General features: G+C 41.2%; 1 protein-coding gene across 1 annotated transcript in view; it reads left to right on the top strand.

Moving 5' to 3' along the window:
- The window catches only part of LOC117824610, a 47007-nt gene extending 24250 nt beyond the window's left edge, over window positions 1-22757 (top strand). The window contains exons 3-8 of the mRNA XM_034700146.1: window positions 12753-12872; window positions 15810-15891; window positions 16639-16681; window positions 22249-22381; window positions 22513-22549; window positions 22650-22757. Of these exons, the coding sequence (XP_034556037.1) occupies window positions 12753-12872; window positions 15810-15891; window positions 16639-16681; window positions 22249-22381; window positions 22513-22549; window positions 22650-22757 (523 nt within the window). The remainder of the gene's footprint in view (window positions 1-12752; window positions 12873-15809; window positions 15892-16638; window positions 16682-22248; window positions 22382-22512; window positions 22550-22649) is intronic.
- The last annotated feature ends 251 nt before the right edge of the window (window positions 22758-23008 follow it).

The raw sequence follows: 23008 nt of genomic DNA on the forward strand, positions 1-23008 counted from the left end.
GAAACACCATTGTTGTTTACACTGGAAGCCAAAAGCTGTAATTTGTGTGCTCATACTGATGTACCTGAGTTTAAGTCTATAAGACCAGGTGTTTACTGTCACTGATGTTAGCCTCGTGTCTACTTATTATCGTACACTTAAATATGCACAAATGCAGACACTGAGACGTCGTACACACAAACAGGCTTATGCAGCGCCATGTAACTATTACACCATTTGGGCTATCACAGCTCCCTCCTTGACAATTGTGCTTTGACGACCTTGCTGCTGAAACACAAACTGTTTTAAAAGCCTTTGCTGCTGAGCAAAGAGAGCCCCGTGTCCTGTGTGATACGGATCGATAGCGGGCCCCGGTGAAGTGCGCCTCTTTTATAGCCGCTGAACCTGAGCTAGAAGGGTTAAAGGAACGAGGGAGGGCAAGGGCAGGTGTGGACGCAGACTGAATGCTTGATGGAGCATGGTATGGAGCCAGGATAAAGAGAGCTGAAGGCCCAAGAAGGTAGCAGACAGGGTGTACACTCGGAGAGGAACACAAAACAGTGCTGTGAATACACGCAGCACAGAAAGATGGATATTATCAGAGAGAGTGAGGAGGATTGTTTCATGAGAGATGGGTTGGATTCTGAAACGAGGCAAAGAAGGAGACATGAAACAGGGTTTTATTTGTAATATGAGCAAAGCCTTTAATGCTGTACTAAAAAGAGTAAATAAGACTTTTATTGTCTTTTATTTAGTCATACCTGGAAAGTCAACAAAAGAAAATGTACATCAGGTGAAGATTTAGGGCTGTACCTGACCCAAAACAGAACCAGATGAAGGTTTTGGACACAAAGTTTTAATTGAAGACCACAAATAAACATATTGATTTATTAGTCTTTTACCGGATGTTGATTTTTGGCGTAGTTAAGCTTATGTTTATGTTTAGAGTCATGGCATCATCCCTTGTAACGAGTGAAGTTTCTATGTGTGAAATATTGGTGGGGCACCAACCCCTTATATTGATATGCTACATACCCGGGAAACTACAGTACTCTTGCTACTGATACCGTTAGCAAACTTGTCTTCGTAAACCACTCTGCATTTAATCTGCGGTTTGCTTCACCCGCAGTTTAAGTGATGAAAAAATCCCTTGATGGGTGGGCCCTAAGGCGCTCTAATTCCAGCTTCCCTTGCAAACTCAGATATTCAAACATGTACTCCAGTAATAATTCACTTCATTTTCACAAGTCAGCTAGCATTACACAGCCATCCAACTTCTTGCTGACCATTTAATTGACCATTACAGACAGCCAATCATTGGATCCCCTCCAAATACCAATGAACTCTCAGATATGTCATGACGTATAACTGGGGCTGCCGGCTGTGAGCTCCACTTGCCATCTTTTTTGTTGTCTAAATAAATGCACAAACACTGTGCGCCTGCTTATTACCATTTTCTCATGTACAATACACATTGCGTTGTAAGAGAGGGGCTTGCCCCACATCAGCCCCACATTCAACGTACGGCCACAGTAGTTCCACTCTACGAACCATATTTTAAAAACTGTAATCTAAAAAACTAGCAAACAAAATAATTTGTAGTCTCTGAAGTTGAGCTGTTAAGTGTGTTGCCTGCCACAGTAGTGCGATCCATTGCAGAGTTCCACAGATAAAAAAATGAATAAAGAGATTCAACTGAAGAAACAGGACCTAAGTCAGGGTCTTCTCCATTGATGGGTTAAATCTTTCACTTTTCATTCGCAGCCCTTAAAAGGATAACGTTTTGAAGTAAATAAAACCGAGCACGTTAGTTGCTCTGGGATTCAGACAGAACACACGTGCTTTATAAAAGAGTGCAAAGAACAACTGTTAAACCACTGAACCAAGACTGACAGTGATGTATGGATAAAAATACTGCTCCCGATCTAGCCTCCATGTGTGCTACAAGCCCGCCTGAGGTCAGTTTACAAGTCTTAAATATGTTTTCATATGGTCAGCTATGATGGAGAGCCAAGCCTGTGACATTTCAGGTCAGCTGTGGGTGTTTCGTCAGGAAAAGCCAAGAACCACACGGCTCTGACCGGGGGATGGAAAAACTGAATCAGAGCTGGGAGAGATGGGAGAGGGGAGTAATTGGCCTGCAGCTGATGTTCACGTTGTACTGTTTGCGTGCTTCGCCACAAAAGACAATAGACATTAACAGAGGCAACACATGCCTATAAATAAGGCAGGAAGCATGGAAGGTAATATTGACAAGGGAAGAGGCGGTGGAGGAGTCCATTAGTCTTATAAAAAATGAAGGCTGGTGTTAGCAGTCAGGCTGAGAAAATAACCCAGCAGTTGAACAATCACAGAGTGTTATGCAGAAGACAAAGCACGCAGAGGCAGTGACCTGGACTGAATCCCCCAAACTTCTACTCTTTTCTTAGAGGAGTCGGTAATGGAACGAGAGCAGCAGAGATGTGTTCACGAGATGCTGTTTCCTTACTCCACACTATATCTGAACTCAGAGTTTGAAAGGCTCACGAGTCAGAGGCACATTTCTCAAAGTGTTTCATTTTCTCCTGGGCAAAGCCTTATATTTAGCACAAAAGGTTACATCCTGATTCACCCTTTGCATATGGAAGGATCGCACTGAAGGGCAGCAACTGTTGCTTTGCAATTTAGCTATCATTATAATCAATCACCCAGATGCTCCAAATTGCCAAATGAGACCTTTTGCAATGTGATCAGTGCTATTTGTCAAAGGACATGAAGGGTATGAATGAGGTAGCTGATGAGCATTAGCTCACATTTAAGTCAAAGAGAAGCTGAGTGAGGCTCTGAATGCTCAAAACAAGGGGATACAACTCAAACTGAAAGTCCTCCAGAGCTTAGAACAAGCCTCTTTTAATTCTCCTAAAATAAACAGCTCTCTACCGAATGATAACCGCTCACTGAAGGACGGGCCTCTCAGCTCGGAGAAGTGATGTGACGTTGGGAAGAGGAATTCAAAGATGAAAGTGCCAGATACAGAAACTAATGTACTTTACTGAGTTAAAAAAAAAGTCTGTCCTAGAATCTGCATTAGTTGTATGATCAAGTTAAAGCACGTAGAAGACAAGTTTGAACTTATTCACTGTTTTGTGCTGTGCAAAAATGAAGTTCTGAATTGCAGCTGAGGCTAATCTGAGTCTCAGTAGGTCTAACCCTGTAGATGTCTATCTACTTTTCAATGGTTTAGTCCCTGATGATCTCTTTCTTGGAGCATGTCTACCTTTTGAGTTGCAGCAGATAGATATTTCCTTGTATTTGTAAAAAGTTTGCTGCTTGGACCAGTGTTATGAGAAACACAGAGAAGAGAGAGAAATAGAAAACTTGTGAGGACTTATTGCTTGTTTCTTTACGTCAAACAGCCGACGACTACATCAGATTAATCTTCCAACAGTGACATGCTGGGAGAAAGAGTATCACTGAATGACCTAGCGTAACCCCACTGTTCAGATAGCAACAGACTATTTCTAGACTATTTCCCAGTGGAAAATACATCAATGTTAATTACTAGAAAACTGTAGATTAACTTTCCAGAAAGCTGAATTCAGTCACTTTTGGTAAGTATTAACAAGTTATTGTAACTAATTACTAATTTTCAGTAACACATCCAACCCTGGCTGTGGTGCATGATGCTCACATTTGAAACATGAGCATATGGAAGCCAACTATAACTGATGACATGTTGCTGATTGCTCCTTAAATAGTGCAATGAAAATAAAATTAAAGAGGGATGGAGAAATAATTAATAAACTATTCAAAAGTAGGCAGATACAATTTCCTCTTCCAGCTTCACTTTAGCAAGTGCAGGGCTGTGCAATTAGGAAAGCAAAGGAATGTGATATAAATTATAACAAAATTAATCAAAAATTCCATTAAATTATATTAAATTGAATAAAGTTAAATTAAATGAAACAGAATAAAATTCAAAATAAGATTTAAAAAATTGCAGAAAGCCCTATTCAGATTTCTAAAATAACCCTTGATAAGACAAGTTTCACACTTTGTTGTCACAGATTTTGACATAAAATAACAATTCCCACTTGGTTGAAGTTGTAAAGCTACAATAGAGGATTCGGGCCACATTAAGGATGAAAAAACAATTGAGATTCCAAAAAAATAAGACTGTAATTTCACAAGAAAGTAGTACAATAAAGTTGTAATCTTACAAGACTAAATTCATATATTAACCATGTAAATATACAAGAAAAATCAAGCTATTGATATTAAAGTAGTAAATTCAAGAGAGTAAAGTTGTAACAATGAGTTGTGTTGTGAACTCACGTCAGAAAATCAGTGAAGCAAGTAAAGTGTTAATTCTGCTGTTAAAATGAACAATAACCCCATTGAATATACCTTAAATGTGTTCTTGCAAACATAATTTCAATCAAATGTAGTTTTTGTCAAAGTAAAATGTATGGCTACCCTGAAACATTGGATTTTGTTCCCCGTACTGTGTTTTATTTCAAGTATTCATTATATTTACTACTTAAAAATGTAGAATATTTTTACTGTTGGTGGAAATGTGGAGGAGAAGAAGATAATTCAATTGGACATCTTCATTTTTGCCCGTAAGGTTGATTAAAAGTGCTACTTTTTTCTAGGCTGCATAAACGTTACACAGAAGTGACAGCGTGAACAAAGGAGACACCTGACAGAGTGATGAAGCAGCAGAGGAACTTATAGCGAGTTGAAATTGTGTGAATATGATAAAATGTCCGAAAGGCTTCATTGTCCGACCAGTGTTTTTGGACAATGTCACGTCCCAAGAGGCAAAAAAAGAGCATTCTCAATACGTATCCAACATAAACCAACCCTTGTATTCCTATTGGATTTTTAATCAGATTGTTTTATTCTGATCAAAGTGTTTATATGAGTTATTTGTATTTCAGTTTGACCATTTTTCCAATTCTTTTCTCATTATCAGTGGTTATGTCAACCAAACTTCTAAGACACATAAGCCAATCAGTGTTCATATTTCCTGACTTCCTGGAATGCATTAGACATGACGAGAAAATCAACATCCTGGTTTCATACTGCTGAAGTAAGCCGGACTGAAACCTCTGTGTAGTTTATGATAGGCTGTTTTAGTGAGACTTACCAGTAACGGATAAACAGGCGCTTCTCCTGGGATGTAATAAAACAAGAAATGCAGTGTTTATGTTGACATAAACGCCCCACAGAAAGGGAAGTCTTGGCTGGAAATTGTGGAGCAGTAATTGCTGGCTCACAGGAATTCTCAAGAAGTTGGCTCCCAATCCCAGGAGTATATCGTGGAACGTCGTCAAACAATGATAAATGATGAATGCCAACGGGTCCTGGGATAGGTATTCAAATAAAACATTAAAAAAATACCAAACACACAATAATGTTTCCAACACTTCCATCCAGAACAACTCGAAGTGAAGCCATAAAAAAAGTTCTAACACTTAAGATTCTGTATTTGAAAGAAGCCAACAGTTAAACATGTTCAGTGTTGCAGCAGAGAGCAGTCAGAGGACAGGACATCTGGGCTGCTGTCGGGTTTCCTGGCGGGTCGGCTGACTGTTGGAGGGCAGGGAGCCAAACAGGACGGCGACTGGCCCAGTCTGTGTGGGAAATAAAGGAAGCAGCTCATTAGTACAGGAGGGAGCATCAGAGCACCAGTGACAGTTATGCTAACAGTGTGTATCAGGAATGCTGCCCCCATCTGCTGTGGTAAACACTGCAATAAAACATGTGCATGATGTTCAAATAGAGGTAGAAATAAAACTGGGGAGGCAGCGGGTGATATCTAGTCTGAAATACTGTCAGACATCTTATAAAAACTGTGACTTTTAACATCTATATCTATGAGATGTAAATGGACTTGTACGATAGATCTCTTTTCTAGTCTTTCTGACCACTCAAGGTGCTTTTACACTTCTCCTCACATTAACCTTTATTCACTTACTGATGGTAGAGGCTGCTATAGTAAGGGACCATCAGTATTGGCTAAAGTGAATCTTGAAGTTGGTAATATGTATCAATTTTAAATCTTTCCATAAATCTGATTGGACAATTGTTCAGCCAATCACTTACTCGACCCACTTACTTTTACCAAAGTTAAGGATAAGACAAAGGAAGGACAAATGCTTGATGACAAAACATTGAAAATACTTAAACCATGCCCATGGATACAAATTAATATCTTAAGAGTTGTTTAATCTCCTCCCTCCTGTTTCCTGTTTTATTTTGGTAACTCATCCCTGTCTCTCAGGTCTTCTGACTCCCTGCTCCTCTGTATCCTGCGCCCCTGATCACCCTAACGTGTGTCTCACCTGCGTCTTGTTATCCCCTTTGAGTCAGTGTTCCATCCCTTTTTCCCACATGTTGGCCTTCATGTATTTGACCAGTGTTTGCTATTCTTTGACTTTGAGTTTAGTCTATCCTCTTTTGATACCTCTGCCTGACCTGACTGCCTTTCAGTGTATTGACCAGTTTCTCTGATTAAACAGACTTTGAATGTTTACCTGCCTCCGGTGTCCTGCTTTTGGATCCAAACGTTGGTTCAGTTATCGCAAATGTTGTAATGCTGCTGTACAAGACTGCTGCCAAACACGTATTTTATACTATGACTATAAAGTGCAATGGCGCTGATATTGTCATACAATAGACGATTGTCATATTTAGCCATTTAAACTGATCTAAAACTGTGTTTATGTGCAATCATTTTCAGGTATGGTGAGTAAGCTGGCTGTGGCATCTCAAATCAGTTAAAGTCTGGAGGGGTCATGTTCACAAAGACATAACAGCATCCAGTTAGTCTGAAAAGGATGTGATGGATGCATAAATGACAATATCAAGGATCTTTGAGGACAGACATGACCAGATGTTACAGATTCTTGGTGACTGTGTGAGACAGAAGATATGTGGTGGTGGTATCCCTCTTTTCTCCTCGCACAACTTTATTCCAGGTGCCATCACAGCTCTACTTTAACTGTATGAGACATTTTTCCATTGTTCCGTTAATGAAAATCTGCCACTGCACTCTCTAATCACTGCCGTACATGCAGTGAAGTTACTGAACAATGTCACTGCGTTAGCAACAGGCTGACAGCTGGTAATTTAAAGTCTCTATCAACTGTACAGAGTTTGCTCCTGATACATTCACAGTATAAGGTCACTGCATACATTATATTTGTTCAATGTGCAACTCAAAGTCCCCAGCAGGTGTTCCTTTCTTTACACCTGCCTGATAATTGTAGTTTGTGACAGTGAGTAAAAACCACATGCTTCAGTCGCAGCGCCGGAGCCCAGCAGCTTGTCAGTGTTTGCTAATAGAGACGAGAGATTTATAAAGAATGTGAGCTTGTACTGCAAACGATAACACGTCCGGTTATCGCAGGACAAATTGAATACAGCCTTCCCAGACTCAATCTGCTTACTTGGTGTTTGCTTTTGTGTAACTTGGCAGAGACGGGGTCCACGATTGTGTGGCTGCGGTGAAAGCGGGCAGGCAGGTTTTACAACACATGGACTAACTGGATCTGAGTGGTTCTGATATCATGTGAACGGTCCAGTTTCATTTCTGTGCAGTTTCATAAAATATGATGTTTCCTTTCTCCTATTTTTGGCCACCACACACACATCCAGATGCACAACATGAGTAATGATTGTTTATTTGTGGAGCTAAAGGAAGTGGTTAATTATGCTGTCAGCTTCTTCCTATGGAAAATTGATGAACTGTGTCTATGTCTTGATGTAGTGCTGGGAAATAAAACACCAGTTAATCATACACCAAGTGGCGTGTTCACAGTCTGTCTGCCTACGGACTAATTTCTCCTGCTGATAAAAGCTAATATGCTGCTTATGGAAGCTGTGGTTGTGCTGCACTTCAAACTCTCTTATCAATCTGCTGTCCAAAACCCGACTGATGTATCGCCTGTTCACTTTTATCCACATCTGCTCATCTTAACGTCTTTATTAAATAAGACAACATAAATGCAGCACCGAATCCACTTTAAGATCCTGCTCACCCCCTATAAAGCCCTCAATAACCTTGGTCCCTCATACCAGACCAACCTCCTAAAACGCCACCCCCCATCTCATCACCTCAGATCATCAGATGCCAACCTCCTGACCCCCATCACCAAGAACAAACACAGCACCTTGGGGGACAGGGCTTTTGTCATTGCCACTCCAACTCTCTGAAACTCCCTTCCTCCAAACATTCAAAACTCTGACTCTCTCCATTAATTTAACATCACATCAAAACCTACCTGTTCAAAAGAGCCTACAACACGTGACCTCACATCACTATCACTGAACTGTCTCCTGTATCCTATACCTATATTTGTTTTGCACATAATGTCAAGCATCTTTGAGTGTCTCGAAAAGCACTATCCAAGCCCCATCAATCATCATTATTATTATTTATGTAGAAGTGTACAGTATTAGTAGACTTGACATTGGGGAGTTTTTCCCATCTGTAACCTGTATCGTTATCTGTATTGGTTTTGGAAAAATCACATCAGTTGTGCTCTACTTTCATCTCTAGGAAGGAAAAGACTGGACGACAGGAAAAGACTACAGGACAGTGCCACCCTCATCACGGTTTTGTACTTTCCTATCTATCCTGAATGGCACAATCTTGGTGTCCCAGTTTGTGGCTTCATATTCAGTACATTTACATGCAGAGTTAAGTCGAGCTATGGTTACAGCTCAATTAATCATCCAACTTCATTGGACCACTGTCTGTGTCACAGTGTACAAGCTCTGGGTCAGAACAATTTGACAAAAGTATGTCTAGCTCTGCAATGCTTGGTGGAGATACGCCCCATTGCAGCTAGTTTCTATAATGTCTTCAGCTGGTTGACCTATCACGCCACATGCCAAAACAATTAGCAAACAAGGTAACCAGATTCTAACTGGTTGAATATTAGGTACGATGCGATACCTTCGTCTTGTTTACTTTCCTTCTACTATTGGTGTCTGCTTCATTCCGTACATTTATGCTGTTCAACTTCACCTCGGTGGAAAAGGGTTCTCAGAGATGGTTGGGGTCCAGCAGCTCCTCAGGCTGCTCTCTTATCTGTGCCCACTGTCATTATTTCCCCACTCTCAAGACCAGACTGAGACCACACTGACGTCTTTACCACAGTGTCAACAGGCAGAGGGGGAATGAGACAGACTGGTTTCTGTGGATTTATTTGTTATGATGTGTGTGATCAGGTTGTCCCTAGCTTAGCGCTTGCTGTTTACAATACATCAATGTTGTTAAGGGGTTTTTGACCAATCAGAATCAAGTATTTGGTGCAGCTGGGTGATATTAATTGATATGATCGGAGGAATACCTTACATCAAAAAGTGTAATTGAGTATAATAGGCAAAAAGCATGTGTATCTGTGGTAAATCGGAAATGTTGAGTAAAATTAACAACAGGCTCTGTATGGATTGACTCACATTTGGAGCTGGCCTCATGTGGCCAATCGTGGAACTGCAGTGTTTGGAAGTTTTTTTTTTTCAACTTTCAGATCAAAGCCCAGCCTGCAAACTGGGGATAATGCGCAGAACACCTAGTCCAGTTTGGGGCTGATTGAAGCGTATACATGCAAGTGAAAATCAATCCCCTACCTCATTATCCAGGTATGTTGGTCCATATTCAAGAAATTCAACTTAGTGCGGTTTCAGTCAGACTAATATGTTTATATGTGTTTTTAGATTCCAGTTTTAGTCTGACTGATACAATATATATTTTTCTTTATGTCATGGAAACATCTGACTTGGTACCACCATCACACCTCTGTGACATTTATATTAAGGGCATGATGCTCGGGTGTAAATATTGTTAATAACTCCCAGTCATGGAAAATTCAATGACTCTTGTGTCAGTGTTTGTGACGTTTCCTCTCACCATTCCTCCTCTACTCTGATAACCCAGTGCACACAGCGCTGCACAAGCCTCATTGGTCAACAAATAACATATTAAATCTAAAATTGTCTACACTCGCCATTCTAGCTTAAATTGCGCACAGAATGTACAACGTTTATTTCCCAGCATGCCTTAAGTCCGCATAAACTGACATCGTTTATTCTCAAATTGGAGAGGTCCTTTGTTATAGCGACGGCATTAAACCCAACACTGCAAATGAAGCTTTACTACATGTGCTCGCCTTGTAAATGTGAGCAGTACATAAACAGGGCTGTTGATGTTCTGATATTTATACTGTCTTGTTAAAGTCATGCAGTTTATGTTGGCAACAGCATCTGTGCCAATATACAGCAGCAAATGTTTTAATAAGCAGTATAAGTCATCATCATTTCAGTCATGTTTGTTTTAACACAAAGCTGTGCAGGCTCTATAACCGGCCTGAGCTCATGAGTTCTCCTCCGATGATTTACAGTTACATGTGTTTCATCTGAGCGGGGAATGTGACTCCTATTAGCTTCGGTGGAGCTTTGACAGTGAAAAAAATGATGCAGGGGGAGGTCAGTGACTTTGTGAACAAATGTTATTACATCACATTTGATGACACCTGGAAAAATTAAAGAATGTAAGTAGGAGCTTAGCGAAGTTGAGATGTGCAGGGGAATGGATTACAGCTGTGTGTCATTTTCCCTTTCTATCTCAGTCTCAAGGTCCAATTCACAAAGCATATGGCCTCAATGATATTCAAGCACTTATTTGCCCATATAGTTTTGCACCTTCACTCTTGTATCATGTCTGATTGTGGAGATGTAACCTTCAGCAGAAGTTAACGTTAGACAAGGAGAATGAGACTTCTACAGGAATATTGATATTGATGTTTCTGTCCTCATTCAGCTCTCCTTCTTCTCTTTGACGTTGACTCACCTTTAAACTTAAATGAGGGAAATATCTCAGCTTTGAACATTGTTGCTGTTATCACTACCTCTTCTGGTTTAAGTGACTTTGTAGAGATCAGCAGCTTAGAGATGCTCTCTCCAGCTCTGCTGACGTTGCCTGGGTTGCAGGACAGGATGTTGCTCCACTTTTCCCTGCTGTAACCCTTTTCCACCAGGTCTGTTCCAGGCCTGGTTTGAGATATTGCCTAATCTGGAATAAGTTATTTATCTTTCCAGCACTAGAACTGGCTCTCGGACAAAAAAAAAATGGTACTAGAGTAGCACCAAACCCTTGCTGGCCTACAAGAAATAACCAGTCATGTCAGGGTCTGGGGTTAGCATGAACCACTTAAAACCATCGTAAACTTTGTTGTGACCACCATTTTTTAAAAACATACGCTTTAGCAAAAACATTTGAAAAGCTGTCTCTGTGCTATTTGTTCTTTGGCTAAAGTCCAGAATAAGTCTGACAGAGCTTTAAGGACTCTTCCAGTGTAAGAAAAGATTTATCAAGAGATGGTGATGGTTGGATTTGAGAGATCGATAGAACAAATCTCTAGGAAACTAAAGTAGGTAAAAAAAGAGAGCAGGGACCAGTAGAAGTCTCTTTTGCGACCAGAGGAAAAGCGAACTGGTTCTGAGAGGCTTCACAAGAATCAACTCTGAGCCTGCACGTGCACCAAGTTCACTTTGGTGGAAAAGGGTTATCAGAGATGGTTGGGGTCCAGTAGCTCCTCGGGCTGCTCTCATCTGTGCCCACTAACTGTCATTATTTCCCCACTCTCAAGACCAGCCTGAGACCACACTGACGTCTTTACCACAGTGTCAACAGGCAGAGGGGGAATGAGACGTACCACTTTATGAGGATTGATTTGTTATGATGTGTGTGATCAGGTTGTCCCTGCGTAGCTTTAGCTGTTTACAATACATCATTTTTCTCAAGGGGTTTTGACCAATCAGAATCATGTATTTAACGCAGGTGGTAAAGAGGAATATGTTAAATGAAGAAGTGGAGTTTTTAAAGAGGAAATGAGCATAATAGGTGAAAAGCATGGTGGTAAATTGGAAGAGTTGAGTAAAATTAACAACAGGCTCTATGTGGATTGATTCACTATGGAGCTGGCCTCAAGTGGCCAAACACAGAATTGCAGTTTTTGGCACCTTTGTACGTGCTTCATTTTTCAGCCATATCTATTGTAGCAAAAGGATTGAAATAAGAAGTTCAAATAAGTACATTTCTAAGTATACACGATGTGATTTAAGAACTACTTAGAAACTCAATTTTGATGTTGTTTACCCACTGACTCTCCTTCAGCCTGTCCTCCTTATAGGGTTTTTCTAGTTCTATGCAACAAGACTTTCGTCTTCGTCCCTGTGGTTGCCGCTCAACCATGAATACCAATAAGGGTCTTAAAAACATTTTACGTTGTAGCTGTCTCAAAGTCACCTTTATTAGATCAGAGGAGGACGACACAACCGGCTGGTATTTGATGTTTATTCACACACCAGTCTAATAAACCAGTCTCAAATCTCTTCATCACTCCTGCATTTTTCATTGGAGCCTCAAACAGACGGAGGATAGAAGCTGCATGAAAACCATCACTCATCAGCCCACAGATCCACACATGTAGTTCCAGCTGAACCGTTCCTTATCTCCAAAGAAACACCTTATTCTACTCTTTGTTTTGCTCTTCCATTCCTCTCACCTGCTGCACAGAGGCGAGGTCAGCTTTTGCAGAAGAAACTAATCTTTTAGCTCCAGGAACATTATCTTGATATGCCCCCCTTGCACAGGACACATAGCATTGTTCACCGTGCCCTTTTGTGGACCTTGAAATTTTGGCCCACAGTCAAGTCCTGCAGCATGTGACCAGCATAATACCCCAGAACTGCTTGCTTAGTTTCACTTTTTCCAACAGGTTAGCATCTACTGCCTGGATAATTAATTTCAAAGGATGTGAAAGTGGAGCAGTTATGCAGAGTGTTTTCTTTCTCTGTGGAGCTTTGCACACTCAGAGTTTTCCAGCCCAACATTACAGGTGAGTGTACGTTATAGGACTTCAGGTTCTGTTTAGTATACAGGAGCTATAGCAGGGACCTGATACTCCTTAATGCATCTGCTATTAAGAACCAAATCACATTGCAAACACTTCATTAAACAGCCTGAGGCGCTGTCATTGTTTAATGACATATCGATGTGTTCAGTGGACAACCGCCACAACAGCAGTGTCTTTTTTTCCCCCTGCACTCCCTGGGGGTGTCATCTGTCACTCCATCTCCTGCTAATCGATGTCTCTGGAGAATGCTGCAGTAGCCCCACTGGTGACAAGGTGCATTAAAAATGTAGCGCTGTTATCTCCACTGGGCTATTCATTAATTTTGCATGGTTTGTAGAGGTCCTGGAAAGTGTGCGCTCCACAGTGTTTATTGTCCTCAGTAAACAGGAACTGTAGTCCTGTCATCACACAGTTTGACACAAAGGACCGAAGCTCTCCTAATGATATGGACACAGGATTAAAAGGCTAACAAGGGTGTGGAAGATGTGACCAAACCCACATACCCACATACAAGAGGAACCATTTTTACAGATCTCCTCAGCTCTATGAAGCTCTTTAGCCAATATTTAGCCAATAATCATTCCAAACCTGCTCTGACATTAACTTCATTTTGGCCTCAGGTATGATGTCTTACACATGTCACCAGCTGGAGCAGGCTTTTAAAAAGAAGGCTCTCATAAACTCAAAGAATGCTGCCTGTAATAGCATTAAAAAAGCAAACAGACCAAGTGAGATACAAGTTGAGCTAGCCTGTGGAGCACCGAGCTTGAAAAGACGACACACTAGTCCCAAAAACTGCAGATAGTCATTTGAGGCTGGCTCCAGAAGGGTGTCATTCTCCGTCGGTCTTAACTAATCTTTACAGTAGAAAAAAAACATGTTAACCACTTAAAGCTAGGGTTGGTAGTCACAGAAAACTAGCATGAATTTGAATGTAGCATTTTCTCGGGACTCCGTCTAACACTTCTTTGTGTTTCAACCCCTTAAGAACTGACCCTAAACGTGACAAAATCAATTTGGGACTAGCACTAGCACCAACCCAGAACTAGCACCGGGGCTACTATAATTGCAAAGCGATAAAAGTAAAATAGTGTTGTGTATATTTTACCTTTAATTCCTTTACCATACCATTGAACCCCAGGTGGAGCCTTGGCTCGGTGTTCATAAAGCCAAGGCCCCAAGGGACTCGGATCAGGTGACCTTGCAAAGCAGATGGATTGGTCAGATTCCATGTCTGTCATCAAGTAGATCCACCATGCAAAGCTTCAATGCTAGTTTTCAATTCTAGTCAATGTGTTAACTCCCACTGGATCCGTTACAGCTGCGTCTCTGATCCAGCACGCCGGAACACACCAGATCAGACACAAGACTTCTATATTTGCCAGATGCCGGAGCACGACGCATCAATCTCAACAGAGCAGATGGAGCGGAAGGAAGCCAGACACCAATACAAAATGAAAACATTCCGTTAATTTTCAGAATCAAACACTCTGTGTTATCACCAGATCGTATTTCACTTAACTACAACAACAAACCGTCATGATGAGCGGAGCCAGGCCTGGAGTCAACAGGTCAGAGGTTTTCAGAGGACCATAAAGACAACATGGATGAGGAGAGGAGGAGGATATTCATAAATGCTCCTTTCTGCATTCCGATGGGTGTTGACGGATGAGAGAGCACGGAGCCAGACCGCAGCGGAGGACCAAACAGTTTTTGGCGGTGTGCAAAATGTTATGTGTTTTTTTAGATGATCGGTTTTATGCTTATTTTTGTGCTGGATTCTTGTAGTCCTGATCGTGGACACTAAACTGGAAGAGCTGGACATGGATTGTTGCATCGACTAGAATACATGTCCAAATTAGTTCCTCATTTCACACCTCAGTGACTTATTGAGACAAATTAAGGTCTGTTAAATCTACACTACCTAAAGATATTTAAAACATTGCAATATTTGAGATGTTTTGAATTCCCAGACATTTCCATTATCTGCTGGTAAATGTGTAGATACAAGAGAGTTACGATGTGGTCTCTGACTTTAAAAAATGCTGCTGTAGTGCCGTGCAGCTCTGGATTCCTGAACCTGGAGTATCTCAGTCATAGAGAGTGTGTTGTCAACGTGCCAGAATTTTCTGGATGAAGGAGTGGGGTGAAATGGTCAGGAAAACTGAAAGCTTTGGGGAATTTGTCATATCCACAATTCAGCAACAGCCTCAGGCAGACAAACTGGTGCACCAGTTCAACACTGACTCTATTGTTCCTTCCTCCATCTGTCAAGATTATACCAGCACAGACCTGCAGGACAGGCCATCCAGAGGAAAGCATGTCATGTCACTGCCTCACTGTAGCTGCCCGTCTCTCTGAAAGCCTGTATCATTTAACATGTTTGGGCTAAGAGTTCAAAACAACACTAATGGCCTCTGAGAGATGGGGAGAAACCTCCAGAGGGAGGTATCTGTTACACCCATCAGAGACGTCACGCCCAGCTGCGGCCCTCAGAGGCGTCACACTTCACGTTATTTTGATGCTGCATAAATCATCAAGGCGGGCTCTGACAGAGGCCAGCGGGTGATCTCCAGGAGGTCAAGAGGGTCGCGAACTGGTTTTTGAAGGCAGGCCTGTGCAAGATGTCATATCAGGATTCTTCCTTCCTGCCCGCACACCATGACTCTGGATGAACTTCCTGCAACAGGGCCATGACTTTTCCTTAGGGAAACGTGGCGGCGATGAATGCCAGAAAATCTGAGTCCTGGTTCTGATTAGGTGTTTGTTGCTGTAACTTCATATGGTGGGACTAATTTGAATGATTACATGTTCGGTCCTGTTTTATGGTGAGGTATTAAAAAGAGGCCTCTTGCAAATGACACCGCTCGTGTTTATCAGTGCCTTAATTTAGTGGTTTTCTCGTTCATGTATCTGCAGGATGGAGCTGTCACCTGTGCTCAGCCAGACCGCAGAACAGACTCGACACTCCTCTCCCAGCTGTGCCCGGGTCACACACAATGTGAGGAAGATCATTAACATCTCCAGCATCCATCAGACTCTCCACCTCGCTGAATGTTAGAGTTAAGTCCCACGCGCTGCACATGCTGCCAACATCGCCTCCAAAAGCGTAAAGTAACAAGGCCGTCCTCATTAAAATATCATGCAGGTATCACTGCGAAGGTAAACAACAGCCAAGCTGCGTGTTTTCTGGCCTGAAATATTAAATCACATCTGCAGAGTAGGATATATTTGAGGTCAGGTGGAGCAGAGATTTTGTCAGAGCATTTTAAAGTGAGCTAGAAACAACAAGGATGATCAGTTCAAACTGCATGAAGGTCTGTTTGTGCTGTAGGATTGAAAATAACAAGAAGACATAATAATACACTGAATAAAGGTGATGTGTCATTGCCGTACAGATCCACTCATGTTTGCAGTCTAGAGTCAACAACTTCTCCAAATTCAACAACTCAGAAAAGATTGAAATTATCAAAAACTGCATCAAACCAATGACAACCAAAATATAAATCAAAATAAATACTTTAAAATAGGAGAATTCAAAAGCTAAACAGTTTGCTAATATATATCTCTTCATATTTTGGGCTCTAAATAAAAAAATAGACACTAACGTTTTGGAAGTTATGGAGCTGCACTTGTTTATTGTTGAAACAAATAGCTTCAAGTAGAATGTGATGGTTGCAACATGTTGAATAAACACAACATTAGAGTTATTCTTTTGCAACTGATGGACTCAAGTGTTTATCCACAGAGTCCAACAAAGACGATGAACTCAGAGATCCACCTACATCAGGGTAATTTGTTTTTCTACTTTATTTATATTACTGCTATATAACCACACTCTTGGGGCTCACCATGTATGGAGGCTATGGTCCTCAAGTGCATTTCCAACCTCCTGCACATGTCACTCTCCACTGTCTCTCCTGTTTCTTGCTCTTGGGTCGGGTCATCGGCCCTTTTATGTTTAAGTAAACTCTCATTCTTTCTCACTGATCACAGAGTCATGACTTTGTTGTATCCTCATTTTATTGAGTTTGTGTTGTCCTTGTCTTTGGTGTCATGGTTGGGTCACACATCTATCATTGGAGGTTTGCCGTCCTAAGGTTCAGAACAGAGAGTTATAAAAACAGCTTTGATAGACGATGTCCTGATATTAGCACATACTTATTTATAGCGTTAATTATTTGGTTTTATCCGAGAGGTTATTTCATTTATTTATCAGAGTTATATTTATTCACAGATCTCATAATGATATTCTTTATTGGTGGAGCTGGAGTACTTTTATATCATGGTTTAAAGTTAGCTTCATGATTCAAATAGTTAACTGGTTTGTTCATCATTTTCCTGCCAAAAAAACTTGTAACATGAACCTGAACCTGAACCTGAACCTGAACCTATCACCTGTCCTGTCCTCTCTGGATAAAGACATGAAAAGCAAGATAAATGTTGTTGGCATCTTTGGACTATTATGGGGTCTTTCTGATATGTAACCCCTTACTTTATTATGTTTCCTGGGGGCACTGGGTGTTTTAGGTTTATGTTTGAGTTATATGTTGTAAAAAATAAAAATAAAAAAAAAGTTCCATTGACAAACAAGTACCATAAGTCAATGTGGTGAGGTAACACCACTAGTTGTCTCTTTAAGTGTGTGGGATATGTTAGGCAGTAATTTAACATTTAGTCCTTGAAGTTGACCTACTGAAAGCAGGGAAAGTGGGCAAGGGTATGGATGTTAGCGACTTTACAAAGACCAAACTGTGTTTGCTCGTTGACTTCATCTTGTACATTTATAGGCTGCTCGAATAGAAAATGCAGCTGCATATAAGAACATTAAAAAACGAACAGTGCCTGCAGTGACTAGCTTTGGGGTCAGGCATGTCATTGAAGAAGGATATCCAAGTTCTGGTTCATTTTTAATTTATCTGCAATATTAGTAAACAACAACAACAACAAATACCAATAAGAAGACTGAAGAACCTTATAATTATTTGCATTATTTGGGCCTAATAAATGTTGATCTTCAACATCTATGTTTGATTGAAAGGGGACCTTAAATGTTTGTGGTTTTATAAAAGGATCTTTACCTACAACAAAAATAGATTATCAAGGCAGAGAACGGTCCTGTTGTATTATCAGACACTGACACTATCACACAACACTTTCACAAACATATTGAAACAACAACCTCACTGTTTTCCTCCTTTTGCACCTTCAGTTTTTGTGTCAGTGTAGTTTATGCGGCACTCATATCACTACTATTCACCAAATGTAAACAATGCAACTTGATCTGAGCAAATGAGTGGGAAACTCTTCTAGCTACGGTGGCTGACGAGAGCCAAAGTGCTGAAACGGTCTCAGAGATTGCCCCTGTCGGCAATTGTATCCAGCCACTGAAGAAACACGGAACACTTGGGTTTATCTGAGGAAGTCTTACTTGTTGTATTTTGGAGATACATGGTGTTCACTAAAAGGATTTTTTAAAACTGTGACACCTAATCCTGATGTTTGCCAGACTCTAATGGCCTCTAGTGCTGCCTCCTTCAAAGACATCCAACTGTCAGTCAGATGGAAATCCATCACAGAGCAGCAGAGATACCAGAGTTTACACTGATACAGGCATCAGTAGATAAAAATGTTGTGACAAAAAGTGACACGGTGACACATTAGGCCTGTTGGATTATCTGCTGCTCTCAGTGTTTTAAAAGCTGTGGTATCTGACTGAATGTGGAGCAGATCTACTTCTCTCTGGACTTCTTCTGCAGCTCTTTCAGCCCAAAAGCCAATTTGCTAAACTTGCTATTATTCTTTTCTCATGTCACAGTTCACTCCTTAAAAATTCAACTTAAAGACAGTAACACTTAAAATTCCCTCCACTGCGTCTTTGTTGCAGTTTCTGTCACGGAAAGCAAAATGCTTTCTGTTCACATCTGCTCGTATCTTTGAGTGGACTTTGCATGCCGTTGCATCACCTTCAAAATGTGCTTCACAGTCAGTCTGAGCAAACTTTGAAAGGAAAGTTCTGGCATCACTAAACCTGGGCTCTATTTTTACACACTGTGGGGGTCGAGATGACTAATAGGTGCAGAAACTTTTGGAGTTGCTCTACAGTGTTTGGCTTGCTGTGGATTCATGTTGTGTCTCTGAAAATATAATAACAAAGAGTCCCTTTGAGATCTACTCTTTTACATAAAGTGTTCTGAGATAACGTTCGTCCCAGTCAGAGTACACTTGTTGGCAGATCTTTCCACTGAACTCCAAACTGACCTACAAAACTAAGATCTGCACTCTTGGTTGATGGCATAACGTGAAAACAATAAAGAGAAGTGTTCAGTAGAAAAGTATGCAGACTTGTTTGATTGCTAGAGTTGTGCATAACCACCCACTACCCATTATCTTACCTGCTGCTCCTACCAACAAGCCACAAACTGAAGCTATGAACAAGCTGATCCAAAATATTGATCCCTGAAGGATTTGATTAATCTAATAGCGATTTATTTTTACCACTAAAAAACAAGTTCACATTAAAGTGAACATTTCCATTGAATGTGACATTATACAAGGGGAACAGGATTTCTGCAGGAATGTCTATGTTGACATTTCTGTCCTCATTCATGGCCAAATTTCACCAGATCCATGTCCAATCTGCCTCTGATCCGTCACGGCACCGGATCTGATTTCTATTCAAGTCAATGTGTTACCTTCCACTGGATCCGCTCCATTGTGTTCCTGTTGCATCCCTGATCCAACACGCCAGAGTCCTCCAGATCAGATTCTCAAGACTTATATTTTCCGGATGCCAAAGCACGACTCATCGAAACAAAATAAAGACATCCGGTTAATTTTCAGAATAAAACACTCATACAGTGTCATACAGCCTAAATGAAAAATAGATCATTTATCATTGCCTTTCAAAACTGTTCAAATCCAATTCTACTGTTTTATTTTTACAACAACAAACCACCACAAAGATGATCTCATGACACCCTGTATCCTCAACCAGAGTGGAAAATGAAGACGATGCAGACGAGCTAAAAGCTGCAATTCCTCAAGCGTCCACTTGAGGCTGTCTTCATCTGCACACACTATACAGGGGTGGATTTCTTCTTAGTCATTAGTTTGAAGATATTAGAGTAATTAATTTAGCAAAATTAGGGGCATGGCTAATTTGATTGACTGGATGGTAGCCTGTAGCTGTTAGCAAGGAGGCTAAAGGACCATCTAAACTCAGCCTCTTTGCCTCTCACTAAGTCGACCAAATGTTAGGATTAGTCAGCATTCCTAATATGGAGACCGCCGACGATAGGCTTCAAAACTCTGCTTTAGAAACAAATGGATGAAATCACGAAGACAATGTCCATGTTTTATGCAGTTGATGGTCTGAACCTTGCAGCCTGAGGACAGTTATGGCCAAATCCCACCAGATCCAAGTCCTGTCCATCTTCAATCCATCACAGCACTGGAGTTGATAGGTTTCTAGTCTAGTCAATGTGTTAAATTCCACTGGATCTGCTCCGTTGCGTTCCGGCTGTGTCTCTGATCCAGCAGGTCGGAGTATCCGGATCAGATACACAAGACTTCTATTTTTGCCGGATGCCGGAGCATGACGCATCAATCTCAACAGAGCAGATGGAGCGGGACAGGAAGTCAGGCACCAAAACAAAATGAAAACTTCCAGTTAATTTTCAGAATAAAACACTCTGTGTTATCACCAGATCATATTTCACTTAACTACAACAACAAACCGTCATGATTACCTGAGCCAGGCCTGGAGTCAACAGGTCAGAGGTTTTCAGAGGACCAGAAAGACAACATGGATGAGGAGAGGAGGAGGAGAAGGAGAATCATTGCTTCAGTGAATACAAGTGACTGTTGACGGACTAGAGGCCCCTCCTTCTTCTCAGAGCTTTGACGTTGACACACTTTTAAACAGAAATGAATACCCTGGCAACACCAGACCCATCAGCTAGCTCACATACACATATAATTTCCCTTGCAAGTTGTACTTGGCCTGCTGTGATTCTGAACAATTTCCCACTGATCATATATAACCTGGACCAATTAGTGTCCTTCATTTAGAAATGAGTGGGTTCTATAGGATGAAGACACAGGAAAGCCTCCTTAGTCTATAGACACACAAGATGGTTGCTTCTGCTGCAGGGAGGCGCGTTGAGTCTGCTATTACAGCATTTTAAACGACCTGGATGATGTTTATTCATTAAGCCAAGAACAAACAACTGCACTTACGGTGTCTATTCATAAGAAAGATGTGTTTAATGTACTGCTGACAGGATTTAATAGATGTTTATTTCACCAACTAGCTCAGCTGGTCGGCTGCTGTGTGCTACGTCACATGCTGTGTTGCTCTGATTGGTTATAAGTCAGCCTAGTTGCTTCCAGAAGCACTTCTGCATGTGCCTATTGCTAAGTTAGTTAGCCCCATGGGAAAAGAAAATACATTTAATAGGTCTTGTGATGCCGGGTTTATAAATGAGTCAAATATCTCAGTTCTGAACATTGTTGCTGTTGTCTCTCCCTCTTCTGGTTTCAGTGTCTCTGTAGAGATCAGCAGCTTAGAGATGCTCTCACCAGCTCTGCTGCCGTTGTCTGGATCACAGGACAGGATGTTGCTCCACTTTTCCCTCTCAGAGATGGTTGGGGTCCAGTAGATCCTCAGGCTGCTCTCACATCTGTGCCCACTAACTTTCATTATTTCCCCACTCTCAAGACCAGCATGAGATCCATAGACTGTATAAAATATGGACGTAGTATCCGTGACGTCACCCATCTGTTTCTGAGTCAGGAAATCAACGCAGCTGACTAATTTTGGATAAATGAGAGCCGCTGGGTGGGATTTGAGAGCCCATCATTCCTCGCCTGCAGGTACTGTAGAGAAGGTGCCCTCTAACAAGACGCTTAACCTCCACCTGCTTCAGTGAATCTGTTCTGCAGGAAACTGATTGTGTTTTTCACATCCACACATAATGTCTGAGTGTGAGGCAGGAAGTCTTCAGATAAGTTTTCAAGGCTAAATTCAGCTGATATTCAAACAGTCTGAAGGTGAACTCTTGTTTTAATCATGTGCTGTTACATTTTTTGCCTTTACTTTTTTTTCCATGTGAGTTTTAGAGTCTGTCCTCAAAGATCCTCTTCGTCTGGAAAGTATTCATGGGAAATATTTGTTTTGGGTCCGTTCATTTGCGGCTGTAATTTATCACGTTGTCTGTTTTGCTTCAGTGTCAATGAAAAATGTGACCACGCAGAGGGTATTTGCAGGCTGAAAATGCAAACATATACAGTATATTTGTTTTTTATATTATGCTCAGGCAGCCTTTCCTATCAAAGCTTTATCAATCTATTTCAGACGGAGACATATCTTCATTTTCTGCGGCTGAAGTTGAACAAAGTCTGGAGAGGAGAGGAGTGTTAGTGGTGCAGCAGGGATTGGATGCAGCTACCAGGAGCAATAATAAAACGGGAGAAAGCAGAGGTGTCTTGTGGGTATTTTCCGTGTTGCTGCGTGTCGTCTTTCACTCTCTTTGCTAGAAACAAAGCATTTTCCCGCCTAGTAGACAGCGGCACGTTTCTGATGAATGTTTTCCTCTGCTTTGCATCTATAAATTATCAGGGATGACATCGGCTTTGGGAAGCACAGCTCCCAGCAGGTGAGGCTTACAGTATGGATTTATCCCTCACCAATAGAATCTCACAGCTACTGTTCAAGGCCCCTCTCTGCATTATTATTCATGAATCCTTCCTCCTCAGTGTCTTCTCCCCTGTCTGCTCAGGAAACACACAGACCATACGATGTACCAGCCTTATGGAACATGGATTAATGCAGAGGCTCTGAGGCCGACGTGGTCTGGGTGCTAATATGGCAAACTCGACTGGAGGTTCCAAAAAATCTGAACACCCACATCCAAACTTGTACATGCATTTAGATCAATGCACTATACGTATAATATTTATATAGAAAACTTAACAGGAACGTACTTAAATATTAAAACAGCTGACTGAAAACAGCTTCACATATCTCAGTGCTGGAATGCAGCACTGAGTTTTTTCTTCCTTGTCAACTTTGAACAAAGTGCAGTCAGGTTTTTAGAGTACACACTCAAATGTAG

Source organism: Notolabrus celidotus, chromosome 13 (genome assembly GCF_009762535.1).
Source record: "Notolabrus celidotus isolate fNotCel1 chromosome 13, fNotCel1.pri, whole genome shotgun sequence".
In the NCBI taxonomy this organism is placed as follows: domain Eukaryota; kingdom Metazoa; phylum Chordata; class Actinopteri; order Labriformes; family Labridae; genus Notolabrus; species Notolabrus celidotus.